Below are 17,427 nucleotides of genomic sequence, written 5' to 3'. Positions count from 1 at the left end.
GAAAAACTAAATGTTAATTTATTTTAGAAAGAATCAATATAATGTGAGCACTTTCTGTTCAATGGAGCCATGACGTTTTCTCTGTTCTGGCAATTTGATTGGTTTAACAGTGCTGTTTGACAACAATGTTGGCGAATCCATGCACCTGAGTGAGCTGAGGACAATCAAAAGATGCCAGAAGTTTGTGTGAGCCGTGACACTTGGGAAGAAACTTCTCCGTCAGGCACACTGTGGCATGCCCTGCAATGTCACTGTGACAGAAAGAATGATTATTTAACACTACTGCGCTTATTACATTGACTTTTTTTTTATTAAATAATCACTGTTTGAGTTTAGCAATCATAATTTATACAATTAAGTGAAAATTAAACATAATAATGTGACATTTATTATTTAATTAAAAATAATTAAATTAATTTTACCCATAGTTAACAACTCTGGCATGCTGCAGTCCAAGACCCACAAAGCGGAATACAGTGTTCTTCAGGACACAAGGCAGCGGATTCTGGAAAGTGATTTTGACTGGCACTTCTTGACCCACAACGGCGTCACATACAGGCTGAGAAGAACCACATACAAGACACATATCAGCATGAAATGATTTCAAACAATCAAAAGATAAATCATTTGAACAATAAATTTGAACTCACAGTGATAACAAGATCAGGTGTGCGCAGTCTGAAGTTGTACTGGGTGGCCAGAACCTGCTTGGTCTGAGCCACATGTCCGAAGAGGTTGAGCATCAGTGAGGCGTGATCCACCAGGTGTTCTTTATACTCGTCATAACTCAGGGTCCATTCCAGAGGTCTGCCTATTGTGGAGAAAAGTGTCAAATATTGAATGAATATGTCTCTTTACCCATAAGCTGCACTATGCCAACTGTGTAGTCTCATGTATTGCAACTCTTTGATTTCAGATTTTATGATTTCTCACATTCAGAGGGCTTGAGCTCAATGCATGTGTGGTCTCTCTTCAGGAAGGTCTTCCTGACTCCGGTGTAGTACGTGGCTGCAGCCTGGCTGTAGAGGGTGACGCTACGAGGTGAGCTGCATTTGTTTTTTAGATTGATGCAAAGCACAGCATCTTTGCCCACACATGATCCATCCCCTTTTAGGTTGACTTCACAGACAACATCCTCAGCACAGGGCAGTGGGTATGTGCATCTTCTCAAGCCATGACGAAGAGCTGTTTCCAAAGCAGTACACTTCTCAGAAGAATCTGATCAATGAAAGTAAAAGGAACATTTAGAGAGGGATGAAACACAGGAGAAACACCAACATTCATCATTAGTATAAGCACCATGGTTCAAAGTGTTGAGTGTTGGAATAGATAGAAATGCATGTTTTTTACCGAGTGGGTGTTTGTAGAGATTTGTGATATCCACACGTTGATCTGAGCCGACAGCCTTGGTGCTGATGCAGTGACCTACTACATCCTTCTCAACGTGGACAACACCAAATGTTCCATCACATTTCCTCTGCCAGTAAACTTTATCATTATTCACCTAGAACACATAGAGACAAACAAGCATCATAAACATCATATAATTTTTGTATGACACAATGGTAAATTAAAGGAATTAACGCACTTCAGCGAAAAGGAAGGGCACATCATGCTTCAGGAAGACTTGTCCGCTGCAGATCGCAGCAACAGCGGTTGGGCCGCAGCGGAAGAAGCCCTGGCTGGTCAGTTGAGGAGTGGAATCAACCACCTGCCAACCTCCGAAACCAGACGGCAGATCAGGTCGAGTCATCCAGGCCTCATTCCACACGTGGTAGTTCCTACATGGAAGAGGAGAAGAAAGAAATAGAAAAACTTAATGCACATTCAGAATCTTTAGGACATCACAAATGGCAATTACACTTACCAGATTGAATCACGGTTCATGTGATCGATCAGTTGGAATTTCTCATCCAAATAGATGTCAGATGTCAAACAAACATCAGTGTCATGAGCAGAACTGAAGTTTGAGACCGGACGAGCAGGAATACCCAAGCACCTCAACACTACAGGAAAGAGAAGAATATAAGTTCATTACATCTACAATCATTTTCTCAAAACCTTTTCTCCTGGTCCAGTCTGCAGGAACTCTTACGTGTGTTGGTGACTCCAGCAAAGGCCAAGCTCTGTCCATATTTAACAGGTATTCCTCCACATTTGTAGTATTGTTTCAGGATGGCACTGCTGCTGCACCAGGACGTCGGAGCAGTTCCATCTCCATAACAGTTTGACCAGTTACCCACCAGAACACCACAGTCTTTGTTGGCAATAACCTGACAAGGTAATTGAAAATATTATAGAAGTACTGAATTCAGAAGAGAACAAATTAGACCATTGTGCCAGGCTTTCATAGATGAAATCAGGGTACCGAAGAAAATGAAGACTCACCATGTCAGACACGACTCTGGAAATGTTAATGGGGTTTCCCCATCCTGAGCAAGGTGTACAGCTCTTCTCCAACACATACATACACGCAGACAAGATTCCTTCCTCAAACTAAGAATCCCAGATCAGAGAGGAAGAAAATTAGATATTGTTATTCAACCTTCATGCTATTTTATGCACTTGTTCTGTGGAATTATCAGTTATGGGAAGGTTAGGAAAAACTGTCCAGGGTGGCCAGCAACCATAGCGATGCCTTTATCACTGAAATATCTTAAACTTGATCTTTTATAATATATTAATACATTTTTGGCTCTTACTTGACCAAAGTTCCATGTTCTGCAGCCAATCTGCTGCTTAGTTCCATAGTAGATTCTGCCCATGTCATTCAGCACATACTCGGCTCTCTCTGAGTCATCACTCAGGTACACACAGTCATCTGATAAAGAGAACATTGGACTTTAAATGAAAAGCTTCATTAAGTTTAAAAAGTGCTCACTTTACTCATTCGATTACATGTTCATATTTAGGTTTTACCTTTACACCAGGGGTTGAACAGCATGTAAATATCATTTTCAGGAACATATGGTAAAGTGAATCTGCCTCCTGGACAGTGTGTCACGACACTGAGCTGGTATCGTCCAACGCAAGCAGTCGGAACAGAGTGCACACACAGTTTGATTCGGTTTTGTTCTTGTTCCACAATCTTTGCCCCCCAGCAGTCTTTCTTGAATTCTTCCACTATTGGAACGATCACATAAGTGCCGTCCCGGATTGATGGGATGTGACCTGTTAAACACACAGAAGAACAAAAGATTTTAATAATGGTAGCAATGCTGATTCAGCTCCTCACGTCGTCTTCCTGTTCATGTTATTTCTTGGCATGCTTCCACATGCTGTTTGTCATAACTAACCTAGTTTGAGCTCCAGGTGAAGCTTGTCACAACTGGGATTGAAAGGACGGCAAAGATCAACCCACATATTGAAACACTGTCCTCTGCGGATGATGAGATGATCATCAAGGAAACGATGTGTGTGATGCTCCTGACGATTCTGTCCAGTCTTGCATTTGAGAAGGTCAACTTTACTCACCCGGAGGACAGCATCTGAGAAAATGAAAAAAGCAGAAAACAGGTAATTAATTATTAAACAGATCATTCACTGAGTTATTATGAATAAGGATAATTCCCATCGTTTATTTGAGGACAAAGATAAAAAAGACCCTTACCCTCGACCCCACAGACTCGCTTGCTTGTACAATCCTCCACACATTCCTTGACAACTTCCTTTGTCTCATAATCACGGCATGGAGTAACAAAGCCGCAAGAGTTAGGGTATGGAGCAGCACAAGGGTTAACACAGGGGTTGACGCATGGGTTAACATATGGGTAAGCATAAGGGTAAGCATAAGTGATATTGCAAGGGTTTGCCAAAGGGTTTACATAAGGTTTAGAGCAAGGGTGGACACAAGGGTTTGCATCCAGTTTGACACAAGGATTTGTGCATGGGTTAACACAAGGTTTGTTGTAGACCGGTGTGTAGCATGCTGCTTTCCTACAGTCATCCTCCTGCAGTTTAATGGCTGGGAAACGACCAACGGTGCAGAGATTTTTGTGTGGGTTGTATACGAAAGGCATGCTGAGCAAAAAAAAAAAAAAAAAAAAAAAGAGAGAGACATGAGTGTCATTTGTAATGGGTCAGTAGATTGTTGTTAATTCATAAATAAGAAATCTCTTAGAAATCAGATCTCCAGTTTCTTTTAAGTTTGGTTTCTTGACAACATAAGGCTGTTCCAAAAAAGGCCAAAATTTGTAGCTACACAAACTGAAGAATCATACCAGAAAAGAAATGTCTTAAGAAATAATAAACCATGTTTTTAACCAACTCTAAATTCCAGATGTCAGCTTGCTAATAGCCATTCATAATTAGTTTCCAACAATTTCCGAGATGATTACTTACGTGATTTTAGTCCTTGTCTGTTCAAGAGAAACTGAACCGAAAACTTGAAGTGCTGCAGCAAGTGAACCTGTGGTGTTTGTCTCCACAGCAGAGAGGATATTTATACTACATCTCCTTCTCCACCCCATCCACAGCTCATACGTAGCTGAAGAGTGTGAGCAATTGTCCTCTTAAGAAAAGGATAAAAGGATTCTGAGTCATGTTCATTTTTATTAATTAATGGGACAAGTGAACATCTTAGTTGAATTGTTCTGAACCTTTAAATTTTAGGCAGAGTCATTTTCAGACTAACACCTTGTCTCCACTATCCTTTAGCGACGAGACACAGCGTGACTAAAGACAAGATAATCCATTAAAATCAGTGTGATACTGTCTACACTGAATACACCAAGATGATGAAAATAGTACTAAAACTAATATATATACACACTTTAATTTTATATCTTGAATTATACTTTTAAGCAGTATACAGTATATTAATATTCTCTCAGAGATCCTGTATCAGAAACATTCTATGAGCAAAGTATGTCTATATATTTCTTAATGACCCTGTTTTTTATTTTATTTTGTTCTATTAATAGAGCAGTGAGTAGCACAATGATTTATGCATCTTATACAATGCCAAAAATCATTTCTTTTACATACTTTTGAAGAAACTTTGCTACTTTTAACAAAAAGCGATTAGACAAGTGGAAGTGGAAGTTTGAGCAAGGAATCTGATTTCATAACTTTAAATGAGTATGTACATTTGGATTTATCAACTATAGTATAGAAGGCATTGTCAAGTATGTCATGATTTGCATTTTTTTTCTGAGACATCATAATTGTTCACCATCCCCAACCTGAATCCTATGCTCCACCCAGAAGGCGTATGAGAAAACAAGGAGAAATAGCCTTTAATCTGACCAATTAAATCAAAATGACCCAAAAACACCCAGAACTCAACAGTTCAGCATATTATTAAACCAACAATGGGCTTTAGCAAATGTTTATGACATAACTATAGTCTATCTAGTAATTCTGGTCAAACTTGACAGAAAACAATGAAAGGGACGATGTTCATTCATCCAATATTTATTTCATCGTTCCGTCCATGCATGTATACACACTTAAAACTAAAGTCAATGTCACCTTTATTTATATAGCGCTTTAAACAAAATACATTGCGTCAAAGCAACTGAACAACATTCATTAGGAAAACAGTGTCAATAATGCAAAAATGATAGTTAAAGGCAGTTCATCATTGGATTCAGTTATGTCATCTCTGTTCAGTTAAATAGTGTCTGTGCATTTATTTGCAATCAAGTCAACGATATCGCTGTAGATGAAGTGACCCCAACTAAGCAAGCCAGAGGCGACAGCGGCAAGGAACCGAAACTCCATCGGTGACAGAATGGAGAAAAAAACCTTGGGAGAAACCAGGCTCAGTTGGGGGGCCAGTTCTCCTCTGACCAGACGAAACCAGTAGTTCAATTCCAGGCTGCAGCAAAGTCAGATTGTGCAGAAGAATCATCTGTTTCCTGTGGTCTTGTCCTGGTGCTCCGCTGAGACAAGGTCTTTACAGGGATCTGTATCTGGGGCGCTAGTTGTCCTGGTCTCCGCTGTCTTTCAGGGATGTAGAGGTCCTTTCTAGGTGCTAAAAAAGGTTCTTCACAGCGATGCCATAGAAGAGCCATTTTTGGTTCCACAAAGAACCATCCAGTTAAAGGTTCTTTAAAGAATCATCTCTTTCTTACCTTTTTTAAAATCTGTATAACCGTATTTCGCCACAAAGAACCTTTAGTGAAAAAGAAAGTCCTTCAGATGTTAAAGGTGCTTTATGGAGTGTATATGGCTCATTCCTGGCATTTGGTAACATTTCAACTTTTTTAACTACATATTCATTTTCTAAAGTCCCCACATCATTAGCAAACTTCCAAAATCATCCAAATCATATTTCCCACCTAAGACAATAAAGACTAATTTTCGTTCCTGTTTTTTTTTTTTTTTTTTTTTTTTTTTTTTATTTAGACACCTCTTTTTCTCAACCCTGTAATGGACAAAATGGGATTGGTTTAAAAAGGATTTTACACAGAACTTATAAAACAAACATCTACCTACTGTTCATGTGTCCCTCATAACTTTAATGATGAACAAATGTAACATTAATTTTCACATTTTCACATTTATAAGACCGAAGCTAAAAAAAAAACACAAATTGTGTGTCTAAGGTCTCTTTACTTTTGTAAAAAAATATAAAAAAATTTTTATATTAGTTAAATAAAACCCACAATTTTATTGTTTTAGTCCTTAACATGTCAGACGTCAATCAGCAAGAAATGCTTTCTTTCTTAATTGTCTTCCTGATATTTTCCCAAATATATTAATGAGACAAGTTGTGTCAGGATTGAAGACATTTAAAGTGGTACATTGCCTCTAATTTTGGTTTTGTTTCTCTCTCATATTGTCCCCATCTTTCTGGGTCAACATATCTGCATGTCCAACGCTGTCGTTCTGCTGCAAATGTGGGTGCAGTTTCTTATTTATTATGCTTGTCAGAGTTTAAGTGGACATATTTCCTCAAAAATACTATTTATAATAAAATATGAATTGTCACGATGTTGGTAAGTATATATTTACTGAAACCATGACTTTTTTTTGTTTTGTTTTCATTAATTTATCAATAAATGAAGTTTACAACCCCGTAATAATGAGAAATACATATTTGTGACGGGGTTGTGATTTTTCTCTTAAAATTGCCACTGCTTCTCATGTAGTTTGGAGAGTAGACCATATATAGAAGCAATAAAATAAATACATTGTATAAACTTAAAACGAATTAAAACAAAATGTTAAAAAAAATATAAATTTCCATCTTAATTTTGTGACAGGGCTGAGTTGTTAAGCTTGAAGGTACCGTCCCTGACTATAATATTCCTCAGAAATATGAATAATACGTATGATACTACTAACCTTTTTCTGCACCACTGTTAAAGAGACCTGAATGATGTCATTTCTGGTAAATGATGTTACATGTGAGCGGAATCTTGATTGTTATGGGCATTGAATCCGCACATTAGTGTGATGGCTTGAGTTCAGACTGAGGGAAATATTTTGTTAACAAACTCAGTGAAGTGCCCCGGGGGAAAAGACAAAATGCTTGGTTTAAGATAGTTAAAAGATATAATTTTATGCTACAACAATTATTTGTATTCAGTATAATGGGCATGAAAAGCCTCTATCAATTCATTTTGGTGAACCACCACTTTAAAAACTCCCAGGAATGACCCATGCATCATTATACACATTGTTCTATCCATTCATTTTTCCATCTATCCGTCCGTCCGTCCAATTCAAAATCAATCCGTGTTGAAAGGTTTTAGATATTCTTGCACTTATTAAGCAGTAACACTTAAAAATGGCCTTGTGTGAAATAATTTTAGTTCTCTTTTTCCCCCTGACAATTTGCAAGGCAATAAATGTCACGCTCCGAAAGGTCAGGCTTGAAATGCCACTGAAACAACAATGAGAACTAATTATATAACCATCAAGACCAACCAACAAGTTCTCCCATTCCATTGTGTTTATCACAAACCATAGTAATGTATTACAGGGCGGAGTGGCAAGTTGATGATGTTGGGTGGAAACCAAATAGCCCAAGTGCAAAATTTTAAAGAAGGGCTCATTGCTGTACTTTTATAAACAGGGTTGCTCTGAAATGACCATCTACTGTAAAGCATTTTATAATCTACTAAATTACTCTATTGCATTACAGACAATTATTATAATGCTACAGTGCATAATTACCTCTAGCTTTTTTAAAAAAGGTTTTTTTTTTTTACCTCCTCTCTGCAGTCAGGTCTGTTAGAGTATTAGGAAGGGTTGTGTTGCTTTGGATGCTTCTCTGTGGTCAACTTTACATTTACAGAATGTTAGGCAAGCATGATATATGTTTATCGTGTAAAATTGGTGTTCTTTTAAATTTACCACAACAGTTTACATTACAATTATTGGCAAGACAATAATCTCTTTCAGAGTTTTCCGTCTATGCCTGCACAGACATAAAAGCAGTCATTATTATATTATATTTGAGTTCATAATTTTTTCACATCCTTTATAAATGTTATTTTGAAGCATAATGAAATAATTTCTGATCTAGACTGTTCTTGTTCATTTCTATATTTAATGTATGCATTCAGTTTCACACCGTGTCCTACATGAGTTTTGATGATATGATATGTCTTTAACAACTTGCAAAGCAGGCCCCATATAGTTTGATGTCCAAAAGTTTCGAATAACTGCCATTAATAAATATGGTAAATAAGTAATTTCTCAGATTAGTGGAAGTTTGGCAGCAGAATTTAGAAGCAACATTGTGGTTTGTGGTTTTTGGTTGATCAAGGTTCATAAAAATCCAGTGCAACAGTGCAAACCAGAGAGCAAACTGCACATGATTAAAATATGGGATCATTCACCAAATTTCAATCTGAAATTGATGTAGCCAATCTAAATCATTTTACACAAAACAATGCCAGTGACAAAATAAGTGTCCTGCTTTGCCTGTATTCTCTTTGTGTGTGCATGAGAAAACTCAATAGTTGCCTGCTTTTAGATTTCTGACAGCTCAGCACCAAAGCAATTATACAACAATGTTCCTATATTCTATATTATCCATTTGACTCATTATTATTATTTTTTTGTAAAAGATTGATTTAACGGAAAAACCTGCATGACTCACCATGAAGAAATGATTTTCACACATTATGTGCAGTTTGGGTGGAGAGGAGCTCATTAGCTAAATGAGGAGCTCATTTCCACGGGAATCGTGGCCTAATGGTTAGCGAGTCGGACTCCCAATCGAAAGGTTGTGAGTCCCGGGCCGGCAGGAATTGTGGGTGGGGGGAGTGCATGTACAGTTCTCTCTCCACCTTCAATACCACGACTTAGGTGCCCTTGAGCAAGGCATCGAACCCCCAACTGCTCCCCGGGTGCCGCAGCATAAATGGCTGCCCACTGCTCCGGGTGTGTGTTCACAGTGTGTGTGTGTGTGTGTGTGTTCACTGCTCTGTGTGTGTGCATTTTGGATGGGTTAAATGCAGAGCACAAATTCTGAGTATGGGTCACCATACTTGGCTGAATGTCACTTCACTTTCACTTTCATTATATACCAACGGGGTTCATTTGGAGCAGCATCACTTTGTCCCAACAAGACCTGCTTTCACATGCTTTATTAACTCAAGATCCCTGAGAACAATTACTCTGAGTACTCTTTAAAAAAACTGATAAAAGTCCATTTCAGGCACAAGGACTACTAACATGTAAGTATTAAAACATCAATTCTTTTAAGATTGTGGCCTGGTTTTTATTTAACAAATACTCAATGCATTTAGAAAACTGGCATCTGTGTTTTATCATGTGGCTTTTAAGATCAAGTAAGAAACAGAAATACGGTACCAGTCAAAATTATATTTTAAATATATTTTTTAAATGATCATGTATATTAAGACTGACATTTTAATACATAAATACACTTCAGAAGCCATTTATTTTGAATGACAGGTATTTCAGTTAATTCTCTATTTTTAAAGCTTTTGAAATGTCTTGTGAAAATATTTGCACTGGAATCAAGCTGATGCCGGAAGAGCAGGAGGGGGAATGCGGCGGGTCCATTTGCAATATCAGCCCATGTGGTGATTTTAAAGGCATACAAGCTTGTGGAAGTGATGGTAAGAGCTGTAAATCTTCTCATTGCACTGCATGGTGGGAATAAAACATCTAATATCAAGGTCTGATCTTTGATTGTTTTCTGCTCTTGGTTGTCCTCAGATGCAATACTCCAGGTGTGCTCTGTTGACCTCCTTAAAGACAGAAAAGGGAAAAATCGACTGGAGCATCACACAGATTGTTATCAGAGTGATCACCTTATCATCCGCAGAGGACAGTGTTTTCAGATGTGGATTGAGCTGAACCGAGCTTTTATTCTAAACCGAGACAAACTTCACCTGGAGCTGAAACTTGGTCAGTTATAGCCCTTTTTAACGATCACATGACAAACAGTTTATTATTTCAGCCTCACTAGAACATTCGTTCTTCTGTGTGTTTAACACGTCACATCCCATCCATCCGGGACGGCACTTACGTGATCGTTCCATTAGTGGAAGAATTCAAGAAAGACTGCTGGGGGGCAAAGATTGTGGAACATGGACAAAACCGAATCAAACTGTGTGTGCACTCTGTTCCGACTGCTTGCGTTGGACGATACCAGCTCAGTGTCGTGACACACTGTCCAGAAGGAAGATTCACTTTACCATATGTTCCTGAAAATGATATTTACATGCTGTTCAACCCCTGGTGTAAAGGTAAAACCTAAATATGAACATGTAATGGAATGAGTAAAGTGAGCACTTTTAAAACTTAATGAAGCTTTTCCATTTAAAGTCCAATGTTCTCTTTATCAGATGACTGTGTGTACCTGAGTGATGACTCAGAGAGAGCCGAGTATGTGCTGAATGACATGGGCAGAATCTACTATGGAACTAAGCAGCAGATTGGCTGCAGAACATGGAACTTTGGTCAAGTAAGAGCCAAACTTTCAAATTTTGCAGAACACAGGATCTAACAGAAACTCGAGTCTGAGACTCTAATTTGCAGCCTGTAATGTGTAGAAAGCTATTACCAGAAGGGTAATTGGCTGAAATGTTTCCATATTTTCTTCCTCTCTGCTCTCTGTTTCTTAGTTTGAGGAAGGAATCTTGTCTGCCTGTATGTATGTGTTGGAGAAGAGCTGTACACCTTGCTCAGGATGGGGAAACCCCATTAACATTTCCAGAGTCGTGTCTGACATGGTGAGTCTTCATTTTCTTCTCATCAATACCCTGATTTGAAGTTGAAAAGCCTGACACAATGGTCTGATTTGCTTTGTTTTGAGTGCACTACATCTTCATGAATCTTTTTTTTTTATCATCTCTCCTTGTCAGGTTATTGCCAACAAAGACTGTGGTGTTCTGGTGGGTAACTGGTCAAACTGCTATGGAGATGGAACTGCTCCGACGTCCTGGTGCAGCAGCAGTGCCATCCTGAAACAAAACTACAAATGTGGAGGAATACCTGTTAAATATGGACAGAGCTCGGCCTTTGCTGGAGTCACCAACACACGTAAGAGTTCCTGCAGACTGGACCAGGAGAAAAAGTTTTGAGAAAGTGATGTAATGAACTTTTATTCTTCTCATTCCTGTAGTGTTGAGGTGTTTGGGTATTCCTGCTCGTCCGGTCTCAAACTTCTGTTCTGCTCATGACACTGATGTTTGTTTGACAACTGACGTCTTTTTGGATGAAAAATTTCAGCTTATTGATCATATGAACTGTAATTCAATCTGGTAAGTATTATTCTCGCGAAAAGTTTTTACACTGTCACATGTATAGACTATATTGATACATAGCTGAAGTTGTTAATTTTTGTTATCATTCTTTTCTTTTTCTTTCACAGTTTGTTTTCTCTTCTCATGATTCTTTTTGTCTTCCGTGTAGGAACTACCACGTGTGGAATGAGGCCTGGATGACTCGACCTGATCTGCCGTCTGGTTTCGGAGGTTGGCAGGTGGTTGATTCCACTCCTCAACTGACCAGCCAGGGCTTCTTCCGCTGCGGCCCAACCTCTGTTGCTGCGATCCGCAGCGGACAAGTCTTCCTGAAGCACGATGTACCATTTGTTTTTGCTGAAGTGCGTCAGTTCCTTAATATTCCATCATGAGCGTTTTGATGTTCTCTCCCATGTGAACACAAGTGCTATAGTAGTACTGTTGATTGTGTTTTAGGTGAACAACGATAGAGTCTACTGGCAGCAGAGATATGATGGTACTTTTGGTGTTGTTCATGTTGAAAAAAATGCAGTTGGTCACTGCATCAGCACAAAAGCTGTCGGCTCAGACAAACGCTTTGATATCACACACCTCTACAAACATCCACGAGGTGAAATCTCACACATCTCAGTAAGGTAACAGTCAAAATTTGGAAATGTCTTGATGTTAATTGTCGACTTTATTAACATTTATCAGGTACGGAGGAAGACCGCATTGCTTTAGAAACAGCAATTCGTCATGTCTCCAAGCAGTGTACCTACCCATTGCCCTGTGCTGAGGATGTGACTGTTAAAGTCACAATGCAGGGTGATGGACCATGCGTGGGCAAGAATGCTATGCTTTCCATCGTTTTGAAGAATAAATGCAACTCACCTCTTACCGTCACCCTGTACTGTCAAGTGGCAGCCACATACTACACGGGAGTCCATAATGCCTTAGTGAGGAAGAGCCAAATGAACATTGAGATGAAGGCATGTGAGGGTAAGTCAGCCCTGTACTGTAAGAGAAAGATTGCAACTGTTATTAAAGTATACTTCAGGCTGCGCACACCAGATCTGCTTATTTCTGTGAGTTTAGCAGATTCTGTCTTTTAAACTCTTCATGGGTTGCTGATGTCCTAGAGGATAACAATTACAACATTATTGGTGGAAACTGGCCATTGATCATGAATTTTGCTTAAATGTGCAAAATGTCGTGGTACATAAAATTGTGAATTTATTTTTATTTTTTTACCTTTCAGCCAGTATGTGATGCTGTTGTGGGCCATGAAGTGCCAGTAAAAATCACATTCCAGAATCCGCTTTCTTGCAGTCTAAAGAATGTGATATTCCGTATTGAGGGTCTGGGACTGAATCATGCCAGAATTGTTAAATATGGGTAAGATTAATTCAACTCTTAACTCACAGCAAATGCATTTATTAATATTTCTACATGTAATAATTCTCTCACTTCCTCAGTGATATTGCAGGCCTGGCCAAAGTGAACCTTACAGAGACATTTGTTCCAGTGCGGCATGGCACACATAAAATTCTGGCATCACTTGACTGTTCCCAACTTAATCAAGTACATGGAGTTGCCAACATTACTGTTAAACAGTGAAAAAGTATTTAATTACCTGAAGAGAAGAAATGGCTGTTGCTATGAACTGTAAACTTGTTCATTACTGTAATAATCTCAGATACACTGTTTTTTTTTCTTCATGTTGAAAAACTTTAATTAAAAACCTTTGAAAGCTCAAATATTTGTGGTTTGACGAAAATTTTAGCAAAAAATGCTACATATTCTGCCTTTGGCTGCACTGACGGGCACAGAACACTGTTTAGAGTCCCAGCCTCAGAGGACACAACAGAGCAGTGGATTTATTGATTTATTTACTGTATACTGCTGATGCCACACAGATCTAAAATAAACATGCTATTTATTTCCCAGCTGTTACCTTCATACATAACTCGTGTGATTCTAACGTAAGCTTGTGTGTGAATGAGAAATTAGTTTAGCACTCACATGCTGTGACATCCACTTTCTTTCCATGTGCTTCAGATATGTGCACTCAGAAAACCATATATCAGAAGTTTAAACTAATATGGCTTTAAAACACATGATTTCAGTGCGATAAACATAATAATCAGAACCACAACAGATGATTTAACAGGTACAAGCTGTAATGGTGCAGCTCCATTCTACATTAGCATCAAAAACAGGCGTTTCATTTTTTTATAAAGCACATTTAAAAACAACAGCTGTTGGCCAAAGTGCTGTACAAAGTTTAAGCAAGTGTCCTTTGTAAATAAATAAATATAGAACACACCAATGAACAAGACAGTTATACCACTACACCTACTTATGGCCTTGCAACAGTAAATAAATGAGTTTTAAGAAGAGATTTAAAATCAACGTATGTTGGTGCAGTTTTCATTTGAATGGCAAATTGTTCCAAAGCTGTGGAGCAGCCACTGAAAAGGCATTGTCTCATGTACTTGGAAAAGTCAACTATAAACTACTGGTTGACTGGAGTTCTCTGGATGCATTATGGGGAAACCATGAACATCATCATCATCATTGTTATTATAATCTTTATTATTATCATTTTACACAGGAACCAGCAATTCTTTTCATTGCTTTTTTTTTTTTTTTTTTTTGCTTTTTTAACTCTTAACAATTTAAGTACCTGGACACAATCTGGTCTCAACATTTCCTTCTGAAGTCATTCTTCTAAACAGTATCCGTTTACAACAGAACCTGTTATACTTGAACAGCAAACAAATATTTTACATGAAGGGACTGAAAAATGGGTGCATATTTAAAAACAAATTAAGATGCAGACAGAGGAAGATGTGAAACCACATTAATTATACAATACTAATTACACTAAGTAGGACTAGTACACACCCAGTGCATTAACACTTATCATGCAAACCTGAAAAGCATATGGTAATGATGGCTCATATGTCCAGTTAGCAGTTCAAGAGGAGTGAAGCTGCTCTACTGCCCTCATTTATTAATTAATTCCATGCATAATACTGTCTCACATTAAATGTGTTACTTTTGCTATGCATTATGTTAGTTATTTGATCCTTGGAAATTGTATGGCAATTTACTGTATATGCCCTATATATTAGGTGCACTTGTTAAAACTAGGCTATGATTGTTTTGCAAAAGAAACATTTTAAAACTTTAAGTAACAATGTTGATGTATTTGCAATTAAAAAGATTATTCTTATCTTATCTTCTTTAATCTAAAAATGTATTTAATAAAAAAAATAATCAATAAAAACAATTATTAATTTTTGGTTCTGTAATAATGTCATGAGCTCAAAGTAGAACTATACATGGTTAATTAATGTTCCTGGAATGTAACTGTAAATTAAGCAGGCAACCTCTTAATTTTGTGAAACACACTCTCTAAAAGACAGTCACAAATAAATATACAGAAATAATAAATTACTTTCATTTCAGATTAAATACTTTTTAAAAATGTACCGTTTAGAACATGCATAAAAAAATGTATTATATGAGAATCAATCAAGTGACTTTTGCCATGATTTGTTTAGATTCTGTCATCATAATAAATAAGCATTTTCTCCTAACTCTGGAATTTCTAAATTACATCTCATTCAGTCCATAATAGTTAAACTAAGACAATTTGACTTCACTCCCTAACACAGAGAATTTTAACAAGCAAGTTAACATACCGTATGTCACTGACCCAAAATCCTTTCTTCTTGCTCACAGAAGATGTGGATGGGGTGGAGATGGACATTGAGTATATATTTATCCAGGGCTACAGTGGAAAGATGAGCTGGATAAAGCAGGACTTACTGTTCACTTCTGTAAATCAACTCGTCTCTTCAGTTACTTGTTAAATACAAGGAAAAGGTCTAAAATCATCCTTGATGTTACTTTATACCAATTTTCTGGTTTTACTTTGCACATATTCATTGGTTTTATGGATAATAAATAAGCCACAACAAAACGGTTCACATTATTTACCTTCTAATAAATGTATCTAGAGAAGTACGTAAGTTCTACAAACCTGAATTAAATGGATTTAAAGGCTGGAATATTCAGGGGAAAAGTTATTTTAAATGATCCACCTGAACTTGTGCATGAGCAAACAATCATAATTTTGTATCATTTATTTATTTATCCTCCAAAGACTACTTTCCTTTTTGCACAGGATGCGTTTTGTCAACAATCCTTGCAAAAACCTCTGCACTGTTGGTAGTTTTTCCTGGTATTAAACCGCAGGCAGAAAACAGCTTGAAAGGAGAATGCTATGCACCGGTTTAAACTAACCCATGTGCAAACCATGCACAAGCCTATCTGTAAACCCCTGGGCAAATGTAATGTATACATGAACCCATACAGTGTGAAACCATGTGTTAACATTTGCACTACTCCATGTTACTCCTTGCGCTATTCTGTATGTTACTCCATACACTAATCCTTACGGCTTTGTCACTCCATGCCGCGATTATGAGACTAAAGAAGTCGTCATCAAGGAATGTGTGGATGATTGCACAAGCAAACAAGTTTGTGAAGGCAATGGTAAGAGTCATCTTTGTCCTGCAAGGTATGATGAGAATGAGCCTTACTCATAATAACTCAGTGAATGATCTGTAAATGACCTGTTTTCTGCTTTTTTCATTTTCTCAGATGCTGTCCTCCGGGTGAGTAAAGTTGACCTTCTCAAATGCAAGACTGGACAGAATCGTCAGGAGCATCACACACATTGTTTCCTTGATGATCATCTCATCGTCTGCAGAGGACAGTGTTTCAATATGTGGGTTGATCTTTGCCATCCTTTCAATCCCAGTTGTGACAAGCTTCACCTGGAACTCAAACTAGGTTCGATTCTATATGACCTATGAAAACAGAGGAATCCTCACTGGAATCTCTTGTTCTTCTGTGTTTAAGAGGTCACATCCCATCCATCCGGGATGGCACTTATGTGATCGTTCCAATAGTGAAAGAATTCAAGAAAAACTGTTAAACCAATCAAATAACTAAAGTTTATATATATTATATATATATATATATATATATATATATATATATATATATTATATGTGTGTGTGTGTACAAAAAGGCCAAATATCTATTAAAAATATTTTTCAAAAAAATTTATTTATTATATATTTTCTACCAATATATATATATATATATATATATATATATATATATATAAATGAATATTTAGAAAATAGATTTTGTTTTTAACATTTAAAAATATAATATCATGCACACACGTCACATTTAAAGATAACTTTATTTGTTGCCTATACTGTTATTCGTTTTAACACATTGGAATAAAAATAAATGATGAACAAAGCGTGGGTGATCGTGGGTGTATCTCTCTATTAGTTTTATTGGATCTTAGTGCTGCGTTTGACACTATTGACCACAACATTCTTTTGCATAGACTTGAACACTTTGTTGGCATTAATGGAAGTGCATTAGCATGGTTTAAATCGTACTTATATGACCGCCATCAGTTCGTAGCAGCGAATGAAGATGTATCATATCGATCACAAGTGCAGTATGGAGTACCTCAAGGCTCAGTATTAGGGCCGCTACTCTTCACGCTTTATATGTTGAAAAACTAATGGAATGCATATTCGATATAAAAAACTGGATGACGGGTAATTTCTTACTGCTAAATTCTGAAAAAACAGAGGTGTTAATTCTAGGACCTAAAAACTCTGCTTGTAATAACCTAGAACACTGTCTAAGACTTGATGGTTGCTCT

General features: G+C 37.4%; 2 protein-coding genes across 2 annotated transcripts; one reads left to right on the top strand and one right to left on the bottom strand.

Moving 5' to 3' along the window:
- Nucleotides 1-29: 29 nt before the first annotated feature.
- Nucleotides 30-3,745, bottom strand: LOC132117783 (protein-glutamine gamma-glutamyltransferase K-like). Its single transcript, XM_059527089.1, has 12 exons — nt 3,297-3,745; nt 2,920-3,171; nt 2,703-2,821; nt 2,389-2,496; nt 2,096-2,273; nt 1,868-2,006; nt 1,589-1,781; nt 1,351-1,504; nt 934-1,218; nt 651-811; nt 423-559; nt 30-251 (listed from the first exon to the last, which is right to left on the bottom strand). The coding sequence occupies exons 1-12, from the start codon at nt 3,538-3,540 to the stop codon at nt 104-106; spliced, it is 2,118 nt and encodes a 705-aa protein (XP_059383072.1). The 5' UTR covers nt 3,541-3,745; the 3' UTR covers nt 30-103.
- A 6,207-nt stretch (nt 3,746-9,952) lies between these two features.
- LOC132118689 (protein-glutamine gamma-glutamyltransferase K-like) lies at nt 9,953-13,277 on the top strand. Its single transcript, XM_059528650.1, has 12 exons — nt 9,953-10,046; nt 10,147-10,338; nt 10,428-10,679; nt 10,779-10,897; nt 11,058-11,165; nt 11,298-11,475; nt 11,558-11,696; nt 11,848-12,040; nt 12,135-12,288; nt 12,375-12,745; nt 12,919-13,055; nt 13,136-13,277. Exons 1-12 carry the CDS (start codon nt 9,953-9,955, stop codon nt 13,275-13,277), a joined length of 2,079 nt encoding a protein of 692 aa, XP_059384633.1.
- The last annotated feature ends 4,150 nt before the right edge of the window (nt 13,278-17,427 follow it).

The sequence above is a fragment of the Carassius carassius genome, chromosome 37, assembly GCF_963082965.1.
Source record: "Carassius carassius chromosome 37, fCarCar2.1, whole genome shotgun sequence".
NCBI lineage: Eukaryota > Metazoa > Chordata > Actinopteri > Cypriniformes > Cyprinidae > Carassius > Carassius carassius.
This window is presented reverse-complemented; position numbering and strand designations above follow the sequence as displayed.

Bases quoted from the DNA above. Each gene is read 5' to 3' on its own strand.
- LOC132117783 (XM_059527089.1), bottom strand. From the start codon at position 3,540: ATGATCTGTTTAATAATTAATTACCTGTTTTCTGCTTTTTTCATTTTC. The intron at 3,172-3,296 runs GTTAGTTATGAC...TGTGTTTAACAG, and splicing joins TCACCTGGAGCTCAAACTAG to GTCACATCCCATCAATCCGG. The intron at 252-422 runs GTAAAATTAATT...TTTCTGTCACAG, and splicing joins GCCAGAGTTGTTAACTATGG to TGACATTGCAGGGCATGCCA.
- LOC132118689 (XM_059528650.1), top strand. From the start codon at position 9,953: ATGCCGGAAGAGCAGGAGGGGGAATGCGGCGGGTCCATTTGCAATATC. The intron at 11,166-11,297 runs GTGAGTCTTCAT...TCTCCTTGTCAG, and splicing joins CCAGAGTCGTGTCTGACATG to GTTATTGCCAACAAAGACTG. The intron at 12,289-12,374 runs GTGAAATCTCAC...AACATTTATCAG, and splicing joins CCTCTACAAACATCCACGAG to GTACGGAGGAAGACCGCATT.